General features: G+C 54.3%; 1 protein-coding gene across 2 annotated transcripts; it reads right to left on the bottom strand.

Annotated features, from left to right (window-relative positions):
• On the bottom strand, window positions 1-10,845 carry LOC121153911 (protein C19orf12). 2 transcript variants are annotated; one of them, XM_040976680.1, is made up of 3 exons: window positions 10,742-10,845; window positions 5,790-5,959; window positions 1-811 (listed from the first exon to the last, which is right to left on the bottom strand). In XM_040976680.1, exons 2-3 carry the CDS (start codon window positions 5,947-5,949, stop codon window positions 546-548), a joined length of 426 nt encoding a protein of 141 aa, XP_040832614.1. In that variant the 5' UTR covers window positions 5,950-5,959; window positions 10,742-10,845; the 3' UTR covers window positions 1-545. The 2 variants fall into 2 exon arrangements, with proteins under 2 accessions (XP_040832614.1, XP_040832613.1); XM_040976679.1 differs by having other exon boundaries at window positions 10,736-10,817.
• Window positions 10,846-27,124: the final 16,279 nt, after the last annotated feature.

Genomic DNA, 27,124 nt, shown 5'->3' with positions numbered 1-27,124 from the left:
GAAGAGCGACTGTTCAGATTTATTGTCACTTGAAGCAGAATGAGGGCAATCTGTAGGCTGCAGACACTCCTTAGAGCCGGCAACACGGGCCTCTGGAACTGCCCAGATTCCAAGGGTGGGGACACTGAAACCCCAGCATGGGCGAGCTGGGGGCTCTGTGGGCTGAGCGCCCTCCCCCTCCTCTGGGGCAGGGGCAAGGGCAGGGCACACCCGGGGGCCAGTATTCTCACTCAGAGTGCTCCAGGTCCTTCCTGCACAGGTGCTTGGGAGAGGAGAAGGCGGAGAGAGTGTGTTGGGGCCATAACGACTTCCTCTAGCCGCCCAAGCACCCAAAAGGCAACTCAGAAAACTGCCCCATGGGCCTGAGCCAGGAGTGCCTGCACTTCTCGCCAACTACTGGGTCAGAGGGCAGCCAGGGCACACTGGGAAATAACTTCTGGAACATGTCACAGCATAGCAGTATCTTCTCAGGCAGGAGACACCACTCCAGGCAGAGCGGACACTCAGAGCCTCCCCTGGCCCCCAGCCCCTCGAGGCAGGGTGGCCTAGTCGTCATAGCGGATCTGGGCCTGCAGCTCCTTGGTGATGTAGCCTACCAGCACAGCCAGCAGCTGCTGCTGCAGGGCCTCACTGCCTAGGACGAGAGTGGTGAGCTGAACAGCATCTGTCCAGTCCAGGTGCCGGATGATGGCAACGGCCTCATTAAAGAGCTTCTGCTGCTCGGCCGGGGGCAGCTCCATTAGGATCTGAGGCACGGGCTGGAACTGTCCACTTGTCATCCAGGCACCTAGCAGGCCCCCGACGGCCCCACCTGGAAAACAAGGGAGCCAGCAGTTAGGCCTGGGGCCACATGCCAGCCTCAGCTTCTCGCTGAGCCCATGAGGAGGGGGCCAGTGGTGGAGCTGGTCGGGTGGGCTCAGCTCTGCAGGCAGCAGGCAGGGCAGACCTCTGCTGCCCCTGCCTGTGGGAATAGATACCCAAGTGTACCTTGCCCTGATGGCAGCACCTATGCGGAGCAAAGCACAGCTGCCTGTGAGCCAAGTCTTCCTCAAGTGGCTTCCCACACCATCTCCTGCCTTGCAGACCAGGGAGCTGAGCTGCAAAGGGGCCCTGAGGTCAAGTGGCTCAGCAGTGAGGCCCTGCTTCCTCCCCTGGGGGCCCGACACACTCTTTGTCCCTGAGCCTAAGAAACTTGCCCAGAACTCAGGAGGTTAGAGATCCCAGGGACCCCGTCAATCATGCCATGGCATGGCCTACTGCTTGCCTTCCTGCTTCCTGACAGGGGCACACCACCATTTCCAACGGCAAACTGTGTCAACGTGAGGGTGTGCTCGGGGTAAGGTTACACGCTAGTGGGAGGGGCCTTGATGGCCAGAGTCCAGACTCAAGGACCTTCAGGAGTCGGACAGGTACACAACAGGGGGGAAGGAGACGGAGTGGGCCTGCGGTTACATCGAAGGGGCAGCTGCCAGCCTTGCCAGCCAATTCCTGCCACACACAACAGGGGATTCACGTCTTTCAGATGCCTGTGTTCTAAATTGTCAGGAATGAGGTATCTAAGGGTGCAGCCCGTCTGGCCTCGGGACTCACGCCTGCACAACAGCACGCAGGAACAGCAGCTTCACAGCAGAAAAACCCAGTGCGTGTGACTCTCCCGAGGGAGCGGGGCCATTCGACCCAGTGAGGCTGCATGGGCGCCCTGTACCCGCCAGGAGTGGTGCAAAAGCCGTACGTTCACATCTGGGCTGATCTTCTGAAGGCCCGCGGCTCCTGTCTGACCACAAGGAACACGACAGACAACTCCAGACGGACAGAAGGCCCACCAAGCACGGCAGCCGTCCTCACCGTCAAGATTGTAAAACCAATGACAGTCTAAACAAACTGGCACAGACCATTGGTGACGAAGGAATCAAACAGGACTCTAGAATCAATAAAGGGGCAGGGGGTCACTAACACTAAACCTGGTCAAATCTGGGGATGGTGCTGTGGCACAGTAGCTTAAGCTGCTCATTGCGACACCAACATCCCATCCTGTAGCACTGGTTCAAGTCCCAGCTGGTCTGCTTCCCACCCAGCTCCCGGTCACTATGCCAGAGAGCAGCAGCAGATGGCCCCTGCCACCTGGGACGCCAGCATGGAATTCTTGGCTTCTGACTTCAGCCTGGGCCCATTGGAGAGTGAGCCTCCAGATACTGGACGAACCATGTCTTTGTCTCTTCTCTCTCTTTCAGTCACTCTGCTTTTCTTTTTTTTCTTATTATTTTTTTAATTTGCAGACAGAAAAATGTATTTGCAAAGGGACCAGGTGAGGAGGGAAGGGAAGGAAGGGGAAGCACCTGCAGAGAGAAAACCGGGAGGCGAGGTGCCTCTAGAGAGACGAGGGAGACAGAGACACCAAAGGTTTGAGGAAGCGTCTTGGCATTTTAAGCCTTTCCTGACCCCTCCTTGTTGGGCGAGCAACCTACAGGTAAGATGTTCCCCACTGGTGGTCTCTTAATTAGTTAGAAAATGGGTGGGCAATGCTGTGCCGCCCACCTTAGGTGTGGCCAAGACCTCAGCAGGCCTGGATGGTATCAGATCCCCCTCTTGAAATCCCACAACCTACTTCTGTGGGGGAGGGGGAGATGTCTTCTGGCTGCTTCCTGCTGAAATTGGGCGTTGTTTCGGTAAGGGGCCCCTAGAGATGTGGGATCCAGAGAGATGGTCCGGGTCATCCAAGTTGCCATGGCAGAAGTTGGTCTGGTTGTCATAAAGTTTGCATGTTCAAGGCCACCTGCAGCCTTGAAGATCCCTTGTGAAGTCTTCACTCGGTTAAGTTGGGCCACGTGGCTCCCGTATAAGTCTATTTTTTCAGTCCCCACGTTGGGTGCCAGGGAAAATATGTTACCAGAAATGCCTGGTGGGTTCTTTCCTCAGCTTAGTATAGACTTAAAAAGCCGGGAATCTGTTGCAGAGAGAAAAATTTATCTGCAAAGGGACCAAGTGAGCAGGGAAGGGAAAGCGAAGGGGAAGCACGTGCAGAGAGAAAACCGGGAGGTGGGGTGACTCTTGAAAGAGACACCCACTCTGCCTTTCAACAAACAAATGTTAGAGAGAAAGGAAGGAAAGAATGGAAATCCCTAGTGAAACCCAAATGGAGTCTAGAACATGGTTCACGGTAGAGTGTCAGTGTTAGTTTTGTAGCCTTGACAATGACCCATGATACATGTTAACACTAGGGGAACTGGAACCAGGTGACAGACACATGGGCATTCTGTCTATGCACTTCCTGTAAATCTATTATTCTTCCAGACTACAAAATTTATTAAAAAAAAAAATCCTGTGACATGGGCCACAGATGGGGTGCGGGGCAAGGGGTGGGGGACATGCCCTGGTTCACTTCCCACATGGCCACAATGGCCGAGGATGGGCCAGCCAAGCTCAGCAGCCAGGAACTCCATCTGGGTCTCCCCATGACTGGCAGGGGATAAGCAGGCAGCTAGTTTAGGAGCTGCTGCCCTGGAAGTCCCGTGACCAACAAGGCCTCCTCCAACCAACCCCCCCCCCCGCCCGTGTAAAGCTATCCTCCTGCTTGTCAATCAAAACACCCCTTTTCCCAGATTCATCTGTTCCATCCCAGACTTGAGAGGAAGGCAGCAGGAAAATACACAGCTCCAGGAGGTGCCAGCCGCTGTTCCTCCACTCCACCTCTCCTCCCCGCCCCACAACCTTGTAAAAGATTTTTCTTTCATTATTTGAAAGGCAGAGTTACCGAGATAGAGAGGGAGAGATCTTTCATCTGCAGCTTCATTCCCCAAAGGACAACAACCAGAGCTGGGCCAGGCTGCCCAGGAGCCCAGAACTGCTCCCTGGTCTCCCTCGTTGGGTGCAGAGGCCAAGCCTCAGCACCCTCTCTACTGCTTTCCCAGGCACCTGAGCAGGGAGCTGGATGGGAAGCAGAGCAGCAGGACCCACATGGGATGCAGCTTAACCCACTCCACCACCACACTGGCCTCAGCCCCAAGTCCTGGTGGCTGGCTGCTCTGGACTGGGTCAGCGACTCTCCCAGGAAGAGCAGCACTCTGGGGAAGGCAGACCAGCTAATGTTCACACTCCTGAACTCCCCATGACACCAGTGAAATGCTTGGAGCTGACAGGAGTTGTGTCCATCGGCACTAACCCTGTATGAGAACATCCATACTTGATTTAGAGCAGCACTTAACACGCAGATTCTCCAGGAATATCGACCGGCAAATTACTAGTTATTGGAAAAGAGAAAATTGCTTTGTTTTCTCCGTAAAATGATGCTAGCACCCAAGACCAAGAGCTGGATGTAGCAGGTGCCCTGCTTCCTGCCAAGGCCTGGGTCTCCAACAGCTTTTACTCAGTTTCAGCAAACTGTGTGTTCCCAGGGGGTCCTGGGACGTGCCTAGGTGGCCAGGGGGTCTCGGAGGTGGTGGGGACAGACTCAGGAGGTCACTGAGGAAGGAGGCCATGGCCTGGTCTCCTGCCTGCCTGGCTCCTTCCGGGACGGCGAGGAGCTGATGTCAGCACTGGCTGAGCTTCGGCACATGCAAAGGGAACATGGTGGAGGGGCCTTCTGGGGTTTATCCTCCCCGCTCCTGTGGCCCGTTTCCTGGAAGGTCCTTGAATGTCAGTCCTGCCTCCAGGGGGAGAACACCCAGGAAGCCCAGGCAGCAAGCTGGGAAGCAGTCGGCAGCCTGGGCAGAAAAGCAGCTGCTTGGTGGCCTACAGCCATGGACAGAGGCCTCCCATCAGCCCGATGCCCAGCACGGAGGAGGCGCTGCTAACAGGCACGGCGCCCAGTGCAGCAGGACCCCGGCAGACAGCAGCCTGAGGATCCCAGCTCAATAGCAGTGCAGGATGCGGCTGGGCCTCACCCGGCTGGCTCACTGCAGTCTAGCTGAGGGTTCAGGCCGCGGCCTGAGCCAGGACGCAGGAATCCCTCCTGCCCCTCATCAGAAAGAATTACTTTGGGGCCTGGCACAGTAGGCTAGTCACTAACGTCCTCACCTTGCATGCTGCACTGCCCTTCCAACTCCCTGCTTGTGGCCTGGGGAAGCTGTGCAGGATGGCCCAAGGCCTTGGGACCCTGCACCCACATGGGAGACCTGGAAGAAACTTCTGGCTCCTGGCATCACATTCGTTCAGCTCTGGCCATGAGAAAACTTGGGTGGTGAACCAGCAGACAGGAGATCTTTCTCTGTCTCTCCTTCTCTCTGTGAAGCTGGCTTTCCCATAAAGTAATAAAGAAAGAAATCTTCTCAACAAGGAAGCACCTTTATCCCAGCTCTGAGAACCAACTGGGAAATGAGCCAAGCTCTCGTTCCCAGCCATTGCAGGCTGCCCAGGAGGGCCGGCCCTGGGGCGGAGGCACTGTCTGTGCTGTTCCCTGCACAGACTTTGTGCTTCCAGAAGGAGGACGCGCCAGCTGCTGCAGACCAGCCATGCAACATCTGCTCGTGGTCACATGTGCCGCAGACACCAGCTTCCTTCCTGGCTCCCTTCCAAAATGACCTGTGATGCTGCTGCTGAGCGAACCCAGAACCCATGGACACAGGCCGGTAGGGGAGCGGGGAGGCTGGGGCCAGGGTCCCCCCACCTGCCTGAGAGAGCAGACTGGTGCTGGAGGTGTGGGAGCCCTGTGTGCTTCTGAGCCGTTCACCGGCTGGATTCTGCACATACAAGCATTCCACAGAGGAGAGGCCACTGAGTCCTCGTCCCTGTGTGCACCCTTCTCCTCCAGGACACACTCCCAGCTGACCATCCCAGCAAGACACCTCACTTACCGACAGCAAGTCCTGGTGGGCCACCCACCAGGCCGCCCACGAAGGCCACAGCTCCCGTGACCAGGGCACCCTTGCCCGAGTGCTTGACAGCCGCTTTCATTTTTCTCTTCTCAGAGAGGGTGCACAACAGCTTCATGATGTCTTCCACCATGACGGGCATCCTGGCCGGCCTTGGGGAAGGACAAAGGAGTGAGCAGATGAGCCCCTGTGTCCTGGAGGGGGCAGCGGCCCCACTGCGTCTCACGGGAGAAGCCCCTGCCCCTGGAACGCAGGGTGAAGGCTAGTCAATGGTAAACAGAAGCAGCAGAGGCAGATACAGGGGACCCTGCGATCAGGTGCTCGGCACATCCATTTGGGGGCAGCGCTGGCCCTTCCTGCCATACCTCCCCCTCCCTTAGCTGAGCCCACACTGACCCATGGAGCCTGGCGTGTGCCATGATGTCTCAAGGGCCTCATGGCCCCTTCTGAGTCATAGAGCATCTGCACCAAGCCTGGGGAGGGTGGAACAGCATGGGGCCCACAAATGGCATCTGCTGGGCTCCTCATCTCTGGCTCTCAGAAGGTGCCGGTAGAACAGACACAGGTGCCTAGGCTGGGTGTGGCATGCCGCAGGCTCCAAAGGGCTCTCAGTCACACACACACACACACACACATCCTTCCTCCCCCTCTCGCTCCACACATGGGCCACCTGATAGCACACACAGGGCAGGCACTTTGTGCCCTGCTCTCAGCCAAGGCAATCTGGCAATCTGATGCCAGCCAGAGCATCCGGGCCCCTGCCACCAATGTGGGAGACCTGGAATGGCTCTGGCCTGCCATCCCTGTTGCTGGCATTTGGAGAGGGAACCAATAGATTGAGGGCTGATCTCATTCCTTCTATCATTCTCCACATTTTAAGTAACTGAAAACAACTAAACATTTTAAAACACTCAGGGACGATGTTTTTAAGATGAAGCAGAGACTGAGTAAACTGAGGCAAAGAGCAGGTGCATGCACGGATGTCCCCCTCCCTTTTTTTTTTTTTTAATAACAACCAACTATGCTTTGTGTTAAATTATTTTTTACTGCTGTATTGGAAAGGCAGAGTTACAGAGATGAAGAAATCCAGAGAAAGAGAAAGAGAGAGAATCTTCCATCCACTGGTTTGCTCCTCAAATGCAGCAATGGGCAGAACCAATCCAGGAGCTTCTCCTGGGTCTCCAACATGGGACACAATGAAAAAGTCCCACAAAGACTTGATCATCCCCTGCTGCCTTCCCAGGTCATAGTAAAGAGCTGTATCAGAAGTGGAACAGCCAGGACTTGAACTGGGGCCCATACAGGATGCTGGTGCTGTGGGCAGCAGCATTACCTGCTGTGGCCATGGCTTTGGCCCTGAGGGATGGATTTTTTAATCTAATGACCTTTAGAATAATTGCCTGTGTCAGGACACTTAACACTGCTGCCAGGAAACTTGATACATTACCTGCCCTGAGAAGGAACAAGCAGGAATCAGAAGCTGTCAGGCTGACAGTGCCAGGAGCAAGTCACACGCCACTGAGCTGGATCCTCTCCATACAGGTTGTTCTCACAGCTCTGTCCTCACCAACTTTCTGCCCTTTCCTAGCTGAATGCTGCCACGGCTGCTACAGGCCTGGGATGGAGAGAGCGGAGGCAGACTCCACTGCTCAGCAGCTCTGGCTTACGTGACCTGCACGGACCCCAAGTCCGAGGTCTGACGTGGCACAGATCCAGCCCTGGGAGCTAATGCCAGAGTGCAGAACACCACGCACCCACCTGGCCGCCTCGTGCTGGGTGCTCAGAGCTTCTTGGCAGCCCCAGGAAGGGCAGAGCGTGGCCCCTGCACACTTTCCTTCCTTCTTTCCTCTGACACTCCACATCTGTGACGCCCCTGGCACACAGGAATCTCTCAGGTCTGTGTCAGATCCGGGGTGGGGAAAGAGTCTGTGTTTGCGGGCAGCAAGACGCTACAAGGACACGGAGCGGGACTGGGTGCTGGCGTTTTCACTCACTCCTTCCTGCGCGTGCTGCACGAGGCTCTCTCCAGATGTGTCTGTTTGGCCAAGCGGCAGGTGGAAGGCAACGGAGCGGAAGCCTGACAGGGCTGTCCAAGGGCTGGAAGACACGCAAGTGACCAGTCCCTGCCCTGGCTGCCTGGTGTCCAGCCAGCTGGACGGGCTCCTCCCTGGAAGGTGCTGGTCAAGGTTTTTGCACAAATATGCTGCTTATCCCAGGGAAGGCGCTGGGCCTGGCCAAGGCCCCACCCGGAAAGGGGGAGCCAGAAGGAGGTATATTTCTTGGTTTGCCTTGGTCTTGAAAAACCATGCCAACAAAGTTAGTCTAATATCAAATACGACAACGAAAGGAATTGCTCTGACAGTGAAACCTCTCAAAAGGCTGAAATCCTGCCGGTAAACTGAGTCACCTGCCTTTGCAGCAGCTCTGGTTTATCTACAAGCTACTCATCCTGCCAATTACAGCACACCTGTTTGCCCAGGACTGGGAAGGGCCCTCCCGAGGTGAGACTTTGACCCCAGACACTCAAGGGCTAATCAGGCTTCCAAAGGCACCCCAACCTCCACTGAGCCCAGGCGAGGGAGGACCTGACTTCTGCTGCACTTCAAGAAGCTGCACCTTGGGATCCAGCGCAACAGCATAGCAGTTAAAGTCCTTGCCTTGAACACATTGGGATTCCACATGGGCACCGGCTCTAATCCCGGAGACCCTGCTTTCCATCCAGCTCCCTGCCTGTGTGGCTTGGGAATGCAGTCGAGGACAGCCCAAATTGCTCCACCCCACAGTTCCTTGAAGCATTCTAGAAGTCATTGCACCAGAGACTCTGACGGAAGCCAGGTGTAACCCCAGCTCCTGAGCCTCTGCTTTAAAAGCTCAGCTGCCTGAGGTCTCTGGGCTCACCCTCCCAGTGCAGGCTCCTGGTGTGCACTGGACAAGAAGGGGTGTCGCAGGGAGCAGGAGGGCACTCAGAAGGGACAGGCCTCACAGGGGAGGGAGGGAGACCTCCCCGCCCGCCCAGATCACACTTGTTTCACACTCACAGCTGCCCATGAACAGGCCCACGTCACAGGAAGTCCAGCTGCTAGGCGCTAGAGGAGGCAAAGGTCAACTGGAAATTGTAACCACCCTGTTTCGGCTCTTGTGGTGGGGGAGGGGGAAGATCTCTGCTTGGCACAGGGAGATCTGCCCACTCTTGGGGTCTGGGGACTGGGGGGGCTTCAGGGCAACACAGACCTCCACACACCATTTTACAAAATACAAACAAGGACACCAAAGGCGCGTTCTTCTCTGGGGAACCAAACCTCATCTTCCCATCATCGTACGCCCCAGCGCCGTGCTCACGAGTGGACCCCAGCAGCGAGCACCAAGGGGTGAGCTGGTAGTTCCCAACACTGGAATGCAGCGTGTTAAGCCCCTGTCTGTGGCAGTGGTATCCCATATGGGTGCTAGTTCAAGTCCTGGCTGTTCCACTTCCCATTCAACTTCCTGCTCATGCCCCTGGGAACACAGCAAAACAAGGTCCTAGTGCTTGGGATTCTGAACCCACATGGAGACCCGGGAAAAAGCTCCTGGCTTCCGCTGGGCACGACCTTGGCTGTGGTCACTGAAGACATCTGGGAAGTGAGCCAGCAGAGATCTCTCCGCGCCTCCCCCTCCCCAACAGCACCTTTCAAATAAATTTATATACTACCTGAACCCAGCAACCTGCTCGTGGCCTGGGAAAGTAGTAGAGGATGGCCCAAGGCCCTGGACGCTGTACCCACTTGGGAGGCCCACAAGAAGCTCCTGGCTCCTGTTTTTGGATCAGCTCAGTTCTGACCATTTCAGCCATTTGGGGAGTGAAGCAATGGATGGTAGACCTTCTCTATCTCTCCTTTTCCTGCTTTCTTTCTTTCTTTTTTTGAAGCTGTACTTATTTTTGTTGGAATGGCAGATATACAGAGAGGAAGAGAGACAGAAAGGAAGATCTTCTGTCCGATGTTTCACTCCCCAAGTGACCACAACCACTAGTGTTGTGACAATCTGAAGCCAGGAGCCCAGATCCTCGTCTTGGGCCATCCTCGACTGCTTTCCCAGGCCACAAGCAGGGAGCAGGATGGGAAGTGGAGCTGCTGGGATTAGAACCTTAGAATCGGCGCCCATATGAGATCCCAGCGCGTTCAAGGTGAGAACTTTAGCCGCTAGGACAGGGCCCTGGGATCTTCCTTTTCACTGTAAGTCTCTTTCAAATAATAATAATAATAATAATAATAATAACAAATCTTGAAACAATTTTTTTTTTAATTCCTAAGATGTCACACACTTTGCTGGTATCTTCTGAAATCTCTGCTTTTCTGGGAAGCCATGCAATCTTTGGCTATCCTGGCTGAGAAGGGGCTGACCTGCCCCCGACCACCAACACACACACACACACACACACACACACACACACACACGCACAGCAGGCACTGCCCTGGCTGCCACAGCACCACCAGCCCCTGCACCTGATCCACCTCACAGCCTCTAAAAGCATCCCCAGTGGTTCTGGAAAAGGCTACAGCAGCCTCCCAACCGCACCCAAACCAACCACACTTCCCAAACCCCCACCGATTCTTCCTGGTCACCTGCCATGGCAAGGCCAGGCGTGCTGCCCTAAGCAGGTGTTGTGCTGGGACAGCACCCACACCAAGGGACTGCGGGAGCACCTGAGTCCTAAAGTCATGTTTCCTCATACGGAAAATGAAAAACACCGAGAGCGTTCACCCTGGCACCGTGAGGGTCGGGCCAGCGGCAGGAACGGGACCTCAAATTCCTCCCAGGACTCCAGGCCCGATGCGCCAGGGGCGCACCCTCCCCGAGCCGGCGCAGCGCAGGAGGCCAAAGGCCGAAGGCTCAGCCCCGGCCCTCCTCGCCCTCCTCGCCCTCCTCGCCCTCCTCGCCCTCGGCCACACCTTTACCTGGCGGCCAGGCCGGCCGGGTGTGCGCGCCTGTGAGATCCAAAGGCCACTCGCTTGTCCGGGGAGACTGGCCAGCGGGCGCTCCCGAGCCCCGGGAGCCCACAGCGTCTGCACCCGGCCCCGGCCGCTGCCCCACGCGCGCCGCCGAGGGTGCCCAGGCGGCGGTGGCCCGGGTGGAGGTGGCCCCGGTGGAGGTGGCCCCGGTGGAGGTGGCCCCGGTGGAGGTGGCCGCAGTGGAGGTGGCGGTGGCCCCGGCGGTGGTGGCGGCCGGCGCGCTAGCTCCGCCTCCCCGCCTTCCGGCGCCGGTTCCCGGGGGCCTTCCGGGGCCTTCCGGGTCGGCTGGCGCTGGTCTCCGAGCCCGGAGGCCGCTTGCCAGGGCAGGTTCCCTGGGCGCTGGCCAGGACTCGTGACCTCGGGCCTGGCTAGTCCCTTCGACTGGCATTGGGATGCAGGAGGACCAGAGTTGACTGGGCCTGGAGAGGCGCTAGCTCAGCTGGGAGTCCACCCTGCCCCTCACCCGCTCCCTCCCCCACGCACCTGTGGGGCTCCAGCTGACCTGCCTCACCTTGAAGGGGCCCCCTGGGTGGCACGCGCTTTCCTGGGTAGGGACAGGACACGGGGGCACTGGGGGGTCGACATGACAGGTTGGGGCTCTCTGCGTTTGTAAGTGAACACATACATAGATTAAATGATTTTTAAAGGAAATTTGTCTAATTATATTTGAAAGGTGCATTTTGCAGAAATTTTCTGTCATCCCTGGTACATTACCCAGATGCCACAGTGGCCAGAGCTGAGCCAGTCCTGGAGCCCCGAGCTCCTGTGGGTCTCCCACATGAGTGTTGCATCCCAGGGACTTGGGCCATCCTCTGCTGCTTTCCCTGCCATACACAGAGAGCTGGCTCAGAAGTGGAGGAGCCGGGATAAGAACTAGCACCTGTATGGGATGCTGGCCCCAAGGGGGAGGGGGTGGTTTAGCTTTCTGTGTCACCACACTGGACCATGAGGTTTTTCTTTTTCTTTTCTTTCGCCACACTCCCTGGTTTTATTAAAATGAGATTTATGTAATTTAAAAATTATTAAAAGGTACAGTTGTTGAGAGAGAGAAATCTCTGTGCTGGCTCACTGCCCACATTTCTGCAACGGCCACAGCCAGGGTCGTGGCAGGTGGAAGTCAGGAGTTTTTCTGGGTCTCCCATGTGGGTGTAGGAGCCCAAGTTTGGATTAGCAGGAAGCTGAATCCGGAGTGGAACAGGTGCCACAAAACCCCGTGCCCAGAGGTGGTGGTGGTAGTGGTGTTGTGATGTGCTAATCAGCATTTGGTGATTGACCAGAGTGGACCTTCAGCTGTCCCGTGATGCACTGGGGCTTCTGGGCTCTGGGCTTGACAAGGACAAATTGATTGTAGGGTCTAAGCTAAAGCCGGGGATGGTCCTGGGGGAGGGGGCAAAGGCAAGAGGGGCCAGGGGTAGAGAAGGGCCTGAGGAGAGGAGGAAGGCCCATTTCTCAAGTTCTACCCAGGGCCATGCCCCCAGAGACCCGAGGCATAGCCTGAACCATCTCAAATTTGAAAGAATCTTCTGGAGTTCTCCATGCATCCCCCACCCCCACCCCAAAGACACACAGCCCCGACTGCAGGCTGTCCAATTTCCAAGTCGTAGCTAGGACAACCCAGACAGAGCTTTGTCCACACAAGGCCAGCCAGTCCAGAAGTGTCCAGATGCAGGCTGCAGCCTCGGTTGCCCAGCACCCTGCCTGGCTTTCCTGGGTGGCTGGACCCCAGAGGACCCCTGGCTGGCTGCCCTTCGCCTGCATTGTGAAGAAGGAAGGACCAGAGCTCTTAGTTGCAGGATCCTCTTGGGTGCAGATGGGACATCTCCCTCCTTGGCTGGAAGGAGCTTGGCTTGAGTCTGGGTGACTTTCTAGAACCAAAGTAAACTGAGGCAAAGATAGTCCAGCTTGTGGCTGCTGCTGCACCAGCCAGTCCTTTTCTGCCTGTGGCTCCCTCTGGCGGTCACTGAGAGAAGTGAACCAGCCCGCTGACCTTCCCCAGAGACTGGGACGGGAAGGATGCTAGACAGGCCAGGTACTTTCACGGGGAGGCCCAGAAGAAATGAAAGCTTCACACAGACTGCCAACCTGACTCCACCTGGGGACATGCATTCTGCTGCAGAATAAATCATAAAATGATGGCACACATGGAAGCAGGGAATGCCACACAGGATACCATGCTCTCCCCCGTGCCAGCTGGGTCCTTGCCAACAAGGAGGCGTGGGGTTCCCCAAGTGGAATGTGTGCTGGCCCAGCGTGTGACTTGACCTTCTGTACCGACCTTGTGAAAGTCCTCCGGTGTGTCTGTGCTTGATTTCCTTATCTAGGGACCCCAAAAACCCATGTTGCAGGCTTGTTCTGAAGGTTACAGGGGTAACGTGGAGGAACCTAAAAGATGCCTGTTTACACAGAATATGTAAAATCCAACAGCTCTGCAAGGTCCCGATCATGCGTTTCATCTGTCCAGAGCGACAGGAAAGTCACGTCCACCCCCGACCTTCCTGAGGGCAGAGGATTCCCCAGGGTTCTCACCGCACCTGTAGAGCCAGGGGAAGCCACAACTCAGCAGCCCCCCTGACTCTTTCCAGATGCCCAGTGCCCCTGCTCTTTGTTCCCAAGGCTCTCCCAGAGAAAGTCAACCAGGTCTGCACCCATAAACCCACAGCTGCTTGGCTTGAGCACTTCGCTGTCATTTGGATGCTCTGATGGTGTGGTCAGGGTTGTTTCATTTTAAACGGCGTCAGAGCCATCCCAGTGGTGTGCTAATGCTCAGGGATCCCCAGCCATCCTAATCCTAGCTCTCTGTCAGTTGTGTGTCCCCGGGTGCCCCCAGAGGAGAACCAGCAGAAGGCTCAAACATGTAAGCTGGGCCCAGGACAGCCCTCCCAAGAACTTCCGAATTCCTGTCCCCATGCTTGTCCCGGCAGTCCCACCTTCGCTTCTGCATGGAGAGTGTGATGCACACTCAAGGGCAGGTACCAGGTACAGTACCAAGCAGGTACCAGGCACCTCACGGGCAGGCACACCCACGGGTGGGTGCCAGGCACGCTCATGGATGGGTATGAAGTACACTCACAGGTGGGTATCAGACATACTCATGGGCAGATACCAGATACACTCATCTGCTAGGGCTGTCAGCAGAGTGCCTCAGGCCTGATACCCAGTGTAGGTGGATGTGGGGAGGGGTGTTTGTGGGAGGATGGTAGGTCCTGAGGACCCCGGCCGCAGGTGGCAGTAGTGACATCAGGAGAGACCCTTGTGGGAGCTCATTGCTAGTGAGGCCAGAGCAGCTGGGAGCCATCTCCAAGGCCCCACCAGGGGATCTGTTGGCGCTTGGTCCTGGACATCATAGCCCCCAGACTAATGAGAACCATCTCTGTTTCCAACGGACCCAGCGGAGGGTGTTTCACTGCAGCACACTGAGTCTGCTGGCACCATCTGTGTGTGTGTGTGTGTGTGTGTGTGTGTGTGTGTGTGTGTGTTTAGAGATTTAATTATTTCAAAGACAGGATTACACATGGAGAGACACACAGAGATTTTCCATCTGTTGAGTCACTCTTCAAATGGCCACAACATCTGAGATTAGGCAAGGCTGAAGCCGGGACCTGCAACTCCGCCTGGTCTGCCATGTGGGTGCAGGGACCCAAGCACTTGAGCCATCCTCTGCTGCTTTCCTAGGCGCATTAGCAGGGAGCTGGATGGGAGATGGAGCAGGTACACATATTAGATGCTGACACTGCAGGCAATGCTGGCCCAGCATCTTCTTAAAGAGGCGCATCGCTGTGTAGGGGAGGCCCCCTCGCAGCTTCTTGCCAGCCGCCAGCTCCTGGTGCTGCAGCTGCCTCTCTGCTGTGTCACTCCAGACCACTCTCTCCCAGTGTCTGTGCCCACAGATCCCTCTGCTTCTAAAGATCCTGATTAACACTCCCCCCTAGTGACCCCACCTTCACTTGATCACATCTATACAGATCCTGGACCCAAACAATACCTTTGGAGACAACACCATTTTAACCTACAACCCCAGGTATTCACCAGGAGACAGCTTAGCATGGGAGCCCACAGAGGGTGTCCGTGTCCATGGCTAACGGCCTTGCCTGTGTCGAGATGGTCGTATGCACGGGACGACCACCCAGCCATCTGCCATTAGTCCAGGGAGAGCTTGATTCGGAAAGCATTGGGAAGGAACAAGGTGGCTGTGGTACTGGTAATGATCTTGTCTGGGACTTCATCACTGTAGTTCTGAATAATTAATTCATCTTCTTCCTGGATGTTTACATCCTTCAAATATTTGTAGACGGTTATCACGTCCCCTTAGTCACCACTTAGCAGCACTCTCCGTGTTTGCCGCGCTGTTGACTGTAGTTATCATCCCTGGCTATTAGTATTTCCTCTTAGTCTCCGAGTCATCGTCCTCATTCTGAGAATTTCCTGCAGGCTCCCAGTTAGCTGTGCTGGGACATCCGACGTCAGTAACAGAGACCAGGGCTACCCGCTTCCTCCTCTCAAATTCTCATCAGTTTTCCAAAGCCACAAGCTAAGCGGAAGCAGGGTGCTGCCATTGCAAGCGCAGCTTCCAGACAGTGTCTCAGCCCCCGTTCCCCACCGGAGTCCCCAGTGAGAACCCCCACCGCCAGGAGCCTGGGCCCACTGTGAGGACCACCTGCAGGGGAGAGCTTTATAAAGTAAGCAGGGAGGCTGGCAGGGCCAGCAAAGCTTTCAGCATGCCACCCAACCTGATTTCTGCAAAGCACCCCCATGTCGGGTGTTCTAAAATGCTGGCGATTCTAAAGTTAGAGTTTACAAACGAACTTGATGGAGCTGAAATTTACCCGAAAAGTCTGACTCTTGAAAGAACATACCAAGATGCCCTAGTTCAAAATCTACTTGCAGATTTTAGTGTTCCTAGTAAGGATCCTGGAGCTGAATGGCCCCCTAGAAGCACCTTACGGATGGTCCTGGGGGAGTCTGGAAGGTTATGTGGCTATAAAAGACTTTTTTCTAAGCTCCACCTTGTCTTCTCACATTTCAGATCCTGCTGAAGAGGTCTGTACTTATTCTCAGTGTGAGAAGAATAATTTTCAATGCTTCTGTTGAACATGCAGTTTCACCCAAGTATTTCTATAATTATCCTATTTCATTTATAATACAGTTTCTGGAACAATAGGACTTTTATGGTATTGCTGTATCTGTTATAATAGATGTTTTATTATGGAAAATTATGGTAGTCACTATTATGATTCTGAAGTTTTTATTCCAAATTGCTCATAGGAAAGAATTTTTCTCTCCCCAATAGTGCTTTAGTACTGCTACAAGTTTTGGCGGGGGCGGGGAGGGGCGGCATAGTGGTCTGTATTTTCCCCTTTATCTGGAGTCGAGGTCTTTGAGACTGGTCAATGGCAGTGTTCCTTCCACGATACATGCGATGAAGTCACTGTGGCACTTATCTGTTAGCCTGTGGGACACGCCATTTTTAGAAAGACACCTAGGCTGTAGAGCTGCTTTTTAATTTGTTTGACTGCAGCAATCCTGATAGCGTTTGTGTTCCAGGCTGCCGAGCACCTGCATCTCAGGAGGATGAACACAGAGAGATGCTGAAACGCCCAGGTGTTCTCAGGCAGGTGCTTCCCAGCTCAGAGAACAGTGGAACTGGAGGTTCCCTCGGTTGCATCAGGGGCCCTCGAGCTTCCAGGCTGGTGAGGGCCAAGCTGAGCGTCCAGAACATGGGTGATGGTCTCTATTCCCAGAAGAAATCCCTTGGGGAAAGGTGGTCCTCAAGCCTTGGGCCTCTTGATTTTTCCCCAATGGGCAAACTTAGGAACTGTGGAAAGTTCTAGAATGCCCGCCCGCAGCAGTCTAGCACTGGGGAACCCGCTCTCCCTGCCTAGCGTCTATTACTGCTGAAATCCTGTGCCACCCAGAAAACAGAGGAAGGGGCTGCAGTTGGTCACACAGCTGTTAACAGAATCAGAACAGAACTCCAGGTCTCCAGCACGACCCCAGCTCCAGCAGGAGCGAGCAGAAGTGTGCAGTGTGCTGCAGGTGGTCTGGCCCTGGGCGCGGGGAGCCTATACAAGGGAGGGGTTGCCGAAGCAGGTGACCAAAGCCTCCTGTGGGGCTGGTCAAGGCACTGGCGTCCACAGCAGGGTGTCTGGGCCCAACTTCCTGCTCAGGCAGACCCCGCAGTGCAGACGGCTCGAGTGACTGTGGGAGACCGAGACGGAGTCTCGCCACTCCCAGCCAGCCTGGGCCACTGTGGGCATTTAAAGAGTAAAGCCCAAGCAGGTGCTGTCCCCTCTGTCTTACACACACTTCACTGTGGAGTAAATCCCAGGATTGCAGGGAGTCTTTCATAGCCTGGAGCTGCAGAGAGAAGCCCCTTGAAATTTGCAGAGTGAGCTTTGGGAGCTCAGTGGCCTTGAACGTGGAGTCCCTGGCCTGTGGCCTTCCCTTCTGCACTACTCCCACCCCATCCTAGAGCTGGGCTGTGCACCGCCTTTTTACTGCCTTGGGGGAGCGCGCATCGGACCTCAGGTGGAGACCTTGGAAACAGGACCGGCTTTGTACACTCCAGCTCTCCAGCGCCTCTTGCTTGGCCCCTGCGTGGTGTGAAAACCCAGCGGCTGTACTCCACAGCTCTGGCTTGGCTCGAGGCACCGCTCACCCCAACGTCAAGCTCTAAATAGGGCGCCTTTGCAAGGTATGGATCTTCTTTGGACTTCCCAGGTAGTCTTCCACCAGGAGGACCCCTGTCCCCGACCCCCACTCTGCAACGCTCTGCTGCAGATGTCAGGTCCTCCACCTCCTCTGTGGAATCTCCCTCACAGCCTTGTCTGCCATCAGCAGAACAGCGGCCTGGGGAGCAAGGGCCAGCACAGAACTAGGCTTGGGGTATTCATCGCAGCGGCCAGAGCTGAGCGGCGAAGCCAGGAGCTTCTTCCAGGTCTCCCACACGGGTGTTTGCAGGATCCCAAAGATCTGAGCCATCCTCAACTGCTTTCCCAGGTCACAAGCAGGGAGTTGGATGGGAAGTGGGGCCACCAGGACTAGAACCGGCAACCATATGGGATCCTGGAGCATTCAAGGCGAGGACTTTAGCTGCTAGGCCACTGGCCCACACCATGCAAGCAAAGCGGCTTGCTCAAAGTGCAGCAGACAGAGGCCGTGGCACAGGCCCGCGTGTGTGTCTCCCTCAGCTCCATGGCTGCAGACCCTGGCCCCGGGCGAGCCTGGGCAGCGCAGTGCTCCCACAAGATTGCATGTGGCTTTAAAACCGAAGTGCAATGCGCCCCGCCCTCCCTGTCCCTAGAGATCGCCTAGGGTTCATGGAGACCTTGTCAATAAAATGGCTGACTCTCAGCCGCATTCCTATATATAAAATACCAGCCTTCCATTACTTTCTTCCTGAGATCTGAGGGCAGGCTGCACAGTGCAGCCCCCCAGGACCCCTCAGTTTCTGTTTCAGCTGAGCCTGCTGGAGGAGCAGGGCTTGACATTACCCCACCCCTGTGGAGCACTGGCCGTCTGCCCAGTGCCTCTCCTCCCAGCAGTCGCATCCACAAGGATGGACTTGTGATGTCCTGCTCACGTGCTTAGTGCAAAGGTGCTGTCACCAACTATACCACCTTAACGCTTAGTGGCCTTCTGGGATGCCTCCCAGTCCCCTTGGCCTTAATGAGCAAACTTGACTCAGGGCCTCCGCCTGCTCGCAGTGGGACTCCGCCAGGAACGTCTGCTCTTCCCATTCGCTGAGTGTATGCTCCTGAAGTCAGCCTGCCCCCGGAGCTGCTTCCTTCCGCCCTGCTCAGCCCCAGCAATCCTAGGCAAGTGGGAAATGCCACACACCCCCTGCCTGGGACTGTCCCAAATCGTCACCGCACCAGAGCAGCTGCAGATGCCAGCTGAGGGTCGCCTTTGACAGCCTACGAGGAATACAGGCCCATCCCGATTCTTGACAGTTGCTGGGGCCCAGCCGGGCTCTCATGACCATCTCTGACGTCTCGCTGCTCTCTCCTTGGTGGGTGGGCCTGTTCTGACTCCATATCCTCCACAAATGCCCCTTCCCACGGCCAGCGTCATGAGATGCTCATTCAGCCCAAAGCCCTGAACTGTCTGACCTTTAACGTGGTCCAGACTTTGGGTTTGCTGTCCTCTCTTCCTCTAAGTGGAGGTGTGCAGCAGGGACACAAGTTTACTCAGGTCCTGTAGGGACTATGTCTCTCTCCTTCCCTCCTGGAAGACACAGCCCTGTGGTCGATCTCCTCCCTGTCTCTCTCTCTCTCTCTCTCTCTCTCACACACACACACACACACACACTACATATACAATTTGAAAGGTGGAAAGAGACAGAGAACTCCCATGTGCTGGTTCATTTCTCAGATGGCTGCAATTGCCAGGGCTGGGTGGAGTGGGCTGATGCTGGGCTCCAGGAGCTCCGACAGGTCTCCCAGGTCGGGGCAGGGGCCTGAGCACTGGGCCATCACCTGCCGCCTCCAGGATGCACCTTAGCAGAAAGTTGGAACTGGGGGCAGAGGCAGGGGCGCAAGCGTTTTAACCAGCGTCTTAACTGTTAGGCTAATCATCCACTCCTGGGTGTTTTTTTTCTACCAGAATTTTAATTTTCCTTTTTTTAAAAATTAAAATTGTATTTATTTATTCAGAGAGGAAAGGAGGGACAGGCAGGGAGAGAGATCTTCCATCTGCTGATTCACTCTCCACATGGCCACAGTGACCCAGGCTGGGCCAACCCAAAGCCGGGAGCCAGGGACTGCACCCGGGTTTCCCACATGTATGCAGCACCCCAAGTAGCTGAGCCATCTTCATTAGCAGAGAGCTAGAGTAACAGTGGAGCAGTGGACCCAGGGAATGAATCAGCAGATGGAAGATCTTCCTCTCTGTCTCTCCTCCTCTCTGTATATCTGACTTGCCAATAAAAATAAAACAGATCTTTTTTTAAAAAGAGAAGTGTGGAGCAGCTGGGTCTCAATCTGATGTTCACAGGGGATCCTGGAGTAGCGGGCAGCAGCCTAACCCAGTCTGCCACAACACCGACCTCTCTTTTCCTTTTTAAACATTAAATGATGTTTTGGTTGGCAGGTACCACTTGTACTTTACTCTGGGAGGTGGTGCAATATTTCCACACAGAGCAAAAACTGATCACATGAGGTACCTGGCCTCTCTATTTCCTTATCTTTTCTTTGTGTTCAGAGTTTATCAGCACCCGTCTCCCAGTTCTCTCCGCACGGCCTCACCTTTGCCAGCCTTTTCCATTCCTCGCTGTGCACTGATGCACGTCCATGCCAGCCAGGCTGCGGCTTTAAACAAAGACACGCTCTCTTGAGACAGCAAGCCACGCTTGAGTTTCTTCTGAGACGTTCTGGCATGTGCTTTCCCGGGCAGTTTGGGGTCCACAGAGTGACTTGGGGGTTTTCTGAGATTGTTCTCAAGGCTACTGGGCCCGGAGGGCGTCACTGCCTGCCACGCTGCAAACAGGTGTACTGAGCGGGAAGGTCAGAGGACCCTCCAAGGAGGTAGAACATCTTCGTTGATCCTATGCTGAATCTGAGACAAATTCACACATTTCCCCCCTTCCCATCACTGAAAATCAGAGTCGTACACTTATTACCACCTTCCAGAATTGCATCAAAAATGATAGGCATGGGCCCGGCGCGGTGGCGCAAGTGGTTAAGGTCCTCGCCTAGCACGCCCGGGATCCCATATGGGCGCCGGTTCTAATCCCGGCAGCCCCACTTCCCTTCCAGCTCCCTGCCTGTGGCCCGGGAAAGCAGTCGAGGACGGCCCAAGGCTTTGGGACCCTGCACCTGCGTGGGAGACCCGGAAGAGGCTCCTGGCTTCGGATCGGCATAGTATCGGCCCGTTGCGCTCACTTGGGGAGTGAATCATCGGATGGAAGATCTTCCTCTCTGTCTCTCCTCTCTGTATATCCACCTTTCCAATGAGAAAATAATAAAAATAAATCTTTAAAAAAAAAAAAAAAAGAAAATGTTTAGAAAAAAAAAAAAATGATAGGCATACGGATCACCCAAGTGTCTAAGTTCCATGGAAGTGTGTCGAAGCCTTTAGTCCAACTCAGCACAAAGCTGCTGGGCCCTGGCTCAGCCAAGGGCATCTTCTTGTTTTAAGAACAGGCGGCCTGGCATCGGCCATGGGGTGGACTCTAAAGACCATACGTGGCGATTCTGCTCTGAGCCAGTGAGGATGAGGCAGTCTGTCATGGGGCTGAAACAGACGGGGGGCATCCATCGACCTGCACACCTCAGGCGCCACTCCTCCAGACCCTGGCCTGACACCATCCTCGGCCTCACCACGCATCTCAGCAGGGTGCCTTCTGCAGTCCACTTGGGTGTATGATGCTTTATTTTAAACACAGAAATGTCACACATCCCTCCTCCGACGATTCCAGCACCTGCTTCTTAAAACAGAGGCAGTGAAAGACTCCCACTGCTCAGGGTTCTCCACTCAAGCGCAAACGGGAGACTTCACCGTGAAGTCAGGACATGTGTCAAAGGCAACACTAGGGGGTGCTGTAGATCAGGAAATCCCGGAACCACTGGGGCTGGCGCGCTCAAGCTGCTGCCCTCCCAACCTCACTCTAGGCGGTCAAGCAATTCACTCTAGAACTGTTCACTGAACATGATGCGAGCCTTCACCGTTGCTGCATGATGAAGTCATTCTAGGGGTGCACAGTCTGGATATTTTATGTAGCCTGTGATTTTATGGAATTTCAAGGTTGCAGAACTTATATGGGCAATCATGGATCCTTGTGCTTTTGTTTTTGAAAGATTTATTTACAGGCAGACTTAAAGACACACAGAGAGGGAATCGGTCAGTCTTCTGGCGGTTCATTCAAATGACCACAGTGGCTGGGGCTGAGCCAAAGTAAAGCCAGGGACTTCTTCTGGGTCACCCACGTAGGTGCAGGGGCCTAAGCACTCAGACCATCCTCTATTGATTTCCCAGGAGTATTAGCAGGGAGCTGGATGGGAAATGGAGCACCCAGGACTTGAACCAGCGTCCATATGGGTGTCCCCACTGCAAGCAACTGCTTAACATGCTAGACCACAGCGCCAGCCCCCATGTTTGTATTTTATGGACTCTGCGTCTTACCCTTTTTAAGGTGATGTCAAGTCCATTCCTTCTCCGAGGAAGAAGCAGCTGGAGTTTGGGAGCAATCCCCGGAAGTAGAAATGAGGGACTTGAGAGTGGAACCAAGGAAGGAGGGAAACCCAGACCAGGAAGCTGTGGTGCGGACAATAGCTAGGCCTTGTAGGCCCAGACTCTGTGACTCTTTTAAAGTGAGGGGCTGGGGCTCCTCCCTTTGAATGTCAGCTGCTCTCAGGTCCTGCCACTAGTATGCCCTAAAACCGTTGCCATGGCTGTCATCAGGTGGGCATCTGGGCTCCCTTGGGGATGTGGAACAGATGGGAGGCCTCCCACAGTCCCCTGCTCACCCGCACTGGCTGAGAGTTCCCGGAAGACATTAGCCACTTGAACCTCCAGGCTGCCGCTGTGCTGCGGCTCAGCCTTCCCACGCCACAGCTTTGGGGAGCCCCTGGGTGCTATCTGGGCCAGGCAGGGTAAGGCCTGCAGAGCTGGTCACTGAAGCCACTGGCTGGAGTCAGAAGTCAGCTGAGGTCTAGAGGGTGTAAGGTAGGGCACGAGGCACATGTGGCAAGTTGCGTGGGGAGGGGTCAACCCGGACCCCCTTGGGTCCACTCACAGCTGGCATAAATGCAGTCTGTGAGGTTGGCCCAAACCCTGGCTGTGGCTGGCCATGAAGCCCTACACCAGCTATTCTGGACATCTCTTGCCGGTCCCAGCTTCATGGCTGAGTGTCCTGCATCCTTGGCGACCAGGGCCAGAGCTGCTACAGCGGTTCCTGCATCCTCACTGAACACCAGGCCCCCCCGGAAGGCATCCCCAGGTCCCAAATAGAATCGCACATCCCTCCCTGGCATGGCTACTGGGTCTTCTGACAGTAACCGGCACCAGTATCCTGCCAGCATGACCAGCACGGAATGGCAAGTTGACCATTTTTAACTGTTTAGTTGCATGGCATTCATCATACCCACAATACCGCACTTACCACTAATATTGATTCACAGTCTATTTTGTTACAAACGTCTTCTTTAAAAATGATTATTTGCTTAATTGTGCTTGAAAGGCAGAGCGTGTATGTGTGTGTGTCTGTCTGCTGCTTCACTCCCCCAAGTTCCCGCAACAGCCAGGGGTGGGCCAGGCCAAAGCCAGGAGTGAGCGATTCAATCTAGGTTCCCCATGGGGGTGGCAAGAACGTGACTACTTGGACCACCGTCTGCTGTCTTCTCAGGGTCTGTAAGAAGCTGGAGGTATAAGTGAAGCTGGCACAGGCAGGTAGGTACGCTGCCACCCGGTGAGGTGGCTTCGCCATCACGCCGAGCACCTGCCCCCACACGCAAGCGTCACCATTGAGCACTAAGGGCCTGTTCCCTCCCCTTCAGCCCAGTACCTACTCTGTATGAATTTGTCTAGTGTAGGTATTTTATATAACTAGACTCATGCAATATTTATCATTTCATAACTGGCTTACTTAACACAGTGCTACTTTAAAGGCTCATTTAAGTTCGAGTAGGTATTGGAACTTTGTTCTGCCTTAAGTGAAGTTCCACGTGTGTTTTTTGCTCTCACTGGACTTTCTTGGGCCTGGATCCCACAGCGCACAACTTTTACTGCTGGAAGGGCTGCCTTTGTGTCTTCCTAGCTATGAGGGTGAGATGGCCCGGCACGTGCCAGTCGGTTCCACTGGTCATGGTCATTTGCTGCCCTGTGGGTGGGATCTGCCAGCACCCAACTGTGCACCAAGAGCTGCTTGCGGACTGCGGGCTGTTCTCCGCAGCAGGAGACGCAGTGCGATTCCAGGAAGATCTATGCTGAAATGCTCCTGCAGCAGCCCACGGGAGCCTCCCCGGCACCTTCCTCCGTCACAGCAGACCCTCAATGTACCCCCACAGGCTCCGGAACACCCTGGCAGATCGCAGGAGAGATGGAACCTCCCACAGGTTCTGGCCCTGCATGGCCTCATCTAAAAGCAGCGTGGTGCAATGTGGGCCTGAGCGCTGTGTCTAAGTGCCAGCCCTGACTCGGGCTCTGTGCTGCTTTCTGGGTGCACAAGACGCACGAGTTGCCATCACTCAGCATGTGCTGGGGCCCCGTTGTTTCTGGCTTCACTCCTACATTGGGGCAGAGAGCATGCGCATTTGTCAAGGTGCTCAGAAGTACCCAAGCGGAACAAGTGTTACTTTGGGTGACAGACACAGGTAGGGGACAGTTTCTAAAACCTCTAGTGACACTGTACGTTGCATACGGATGTACATCAAATTACCATAATGCACCACCTCAAATCCCTTATGGAAAACAGGATTAAAAAATACATTTGGGCCTGATGCGGTGGCTTAGTGGTGAAAGTCCTTGCCTTGCATATGCCAAGATCCCACGTGGGTTCTGGTTTGTGTCCTGGCAGCCCTGCTTTCCACTCGACTCCCTGCTTGTGGCCTGGGAAAGCAGTTGAGGGCAGCCCAGAGCACTGGGACCCTGCACCCATGTGGGAGACCCAGCGGACGCTCCTGGCTCCTGGCTTTGGATCAGCTCAGCTCTGGCTGTTGTGACCACTTGGGGAGTGAATCAGCAGATGGAACATCTTTGTGTCTCTCCTCCTCTCTATAAATCTGACTTTCCAATACATTTTTTAAAATACATTTATTTTGGAGACAAAATATTCCCGAGATCCATATACAGTATTTCCATGTGGCACATTCTCGTGAATTTTTTTGAAAACATGTTGGTGGTAAAATTTTTACATCAGAAGCCTATCTGCTAATTTCATCCCCACCTACTTTTTGAGGTACGCGCTTATATAAAATATAGTATGTCAATTTAAAAAAAAGAGAGAGTAAGTTCTAGGACACATTGCCTCCTCCTCTAACCAGGCTAAGAGGGAGGCTGGCCGAGCAGCCTAAGCGGGGAGAATGAGGCAGCAGCGTGTCCCTAAGGAGTGCTTTCCTCCAGACCTGACACGTCAACGTTCAGCTTGGCTGTTATCCGGAGGACAGGGTCTGCACCAGAGTCCTCCAGTTTCTCAATCTGGCCCAGTCCCTGTGCATGGCCAAGTTGGTAAGAACAGACTAGCAGGGCCCGGCGCTGTGGCCTAGCAGCTAAAGTCCTCACCTTGAACGCTCCAGGATCCCATATGGGTACCTGTTCTAATCCTGGCAACCCTGCTTCCCATCCAGCTCCCTGCTTGTGGCCTGGGAAAGCAGTCCGGGATGGCCCAAAGCCTTGGGACCCTGCACCCACATGAGAGACCTGGAAGAAGCTCCTGGCTCCAGATTGGCTCAGCTCCAGCCATTGCAGCTGCTTGGGGAGTGAATCATCGGACAGAAGATCTTCCTCTCTCTCTGTCTCTCCTCCTCTCTGTATATCTGACTTTCCAATAAAAATAAACAAATTAAAAAAAAAAAAAAAAGAACAGACTAGCAGGTGGATGGACCAGCACTTGAATGGAGCCCTGCATGCCACCAGCTCTTTCTAAGATGCCTGCCACGTCGCTGGTGGCAGGGGCATCTTATGGTGGCGAAGCAAGGGCTTAGGAGGAAATGGGAACAGTATCTGAGGTTGAGATCACAGGGTGACATCGGGGACTATTTGCCGGTTTTGATGACGGGCTGTGATTGTTCCAGAGAAAGGTACTGTTTTTAGGAAACACGTAAGGCAATACTCAGGAGGAAAGGGGGCTAAACCTCTAATATTTCTAATGTTTCAGAAACCATAACACAAATGTTGTGACGCGAAGACATTTGGAGAATCTGAGTGAAAAAAAGAGGTTTTTGTCTTGTGACTTCTTAATAACTTTTGAGATAGTTGCATGCAATTTAGAAATAAATGCACTGATAATTTACTAAACAATTTAATCAAAAATTAGTCAACTTCATCCAAACAGAGGCAAAGAAAACAGCACAGCGATCAGCTGCTTGAAGGGAGACAGGGATGCCTTTATTCACTGAGAACTAGAATTGACTAGAAAGTTCCAACAGAATCCACTTCGTGTGGGTGCAACGTGGGATTTGGTTATCATCTCAAAAACTGAAGCTATAATTCTATTTTTTTAATAATTCATTTAGTTAAATTAGAACCTGTTACACTTCTCACTGTGTTCTAATTCTTTTCTTTCTTTCTTTCTTTCTTTTTTTAAGGACTTACTTATTTTAAAAGGAGAATGAGAGTGAGAGACAGACAAATGAACAGACGACACCTTCCATTTGCTGGTTCATTCCTAGGCGCAAGCCAGGAGCCAGGAACTCCATGCAGGCTTCCCCAAGGGTGGCAGGGCTGGAACACCTCGGTGTATTAGCAAGGAGTTGGACTGGAAGCTGAGCATCGGGACCTGAACTCTGATATGCAATGTTGTAGGTGGCGGCTTAACACGCTGCACCACAATGCCTGCCCCCTTATGTCCTAATTCTTAGAATCAATCAACTGTTGATTTAGGAGCTCTTTTCTGATAAAAGTCTGCAGGAACAGATAATCCGGGAGTGGGAGAGGCCTGGGAGGGAAATAGTGGGCTCCTCCCTCTTGAGTTACCACTCCCAGGGGAACGCACAAAAAAACTAGGACAGGGGCTGGGGTGGCTAGACAGAGTGGCACCCAACAACAACCATGAGGGCTGATAGTTGAGCTGGTTATACCCATTGAGCTTTAATACCCATCGACATGTACGAGAGCCAAATGGGATGTGGGACAGACTGGACTAGTCTGCTACACATACCGGCAAACCAGGGCAGGGGGCAGGCTTGGTGGGGGTTATTGTGGGTCGCTTCAACAAGGCTGCAGCTCCCACTGGTTAATGTGAGGGCCGAGTACGTGCTGGGCAGAACCAGGCTGGACTGCAACACCCATTGGTTCCAGTGGAAGTCGGGGCTGAAAACAGAACCATCCCAGCAATTGCAACCACCAGCTGATCAGGGCGGTGGACTGTGCCAGGGCCCGTACTTGCTAGTGCATACAAGAATCTGGTCTGGGAACACCTCAGACAAAGTTTCTTTGGGGATCTCCCCAATTGAAATGCCATGAAAAGAAGGAAGACAGAACAAGTCAATCAACCACCTCAGCTATATGTTGGCAGTAAAAAAACTGGGTAAACGGAGACTCTAAGATGAACTATGTCAATCAGTGGATTCTTCAAGCACCCTATCGTGCTTGGAGTGGCAAGAATGGCAGCGATTCATAACTGGTGAAATATCAAACCACTTGAGCAAGACTCTCGGAGCATGCTCCACATCCGGG

The sequence above is a fragment of the Ochotona curzoniae genome, unplaced genomic scaffold, assembly GCF_017591425.1.
Source record: "Ochotona curzoniae isolate NIBS_2020 unplaced genomic scaffold, NIBS_Ocur_1.0 contig_2699, whole genome shotgun sequence".
NCBI lineage: Eukaryota > Metazoa > Chordata > Mammalia > Lagomorpha > Ochotonidae > Ochotona > Ochotona curzoniae.
This window is presented reverse-complemented; position numbering and strand designations above follow the sequence as displayed.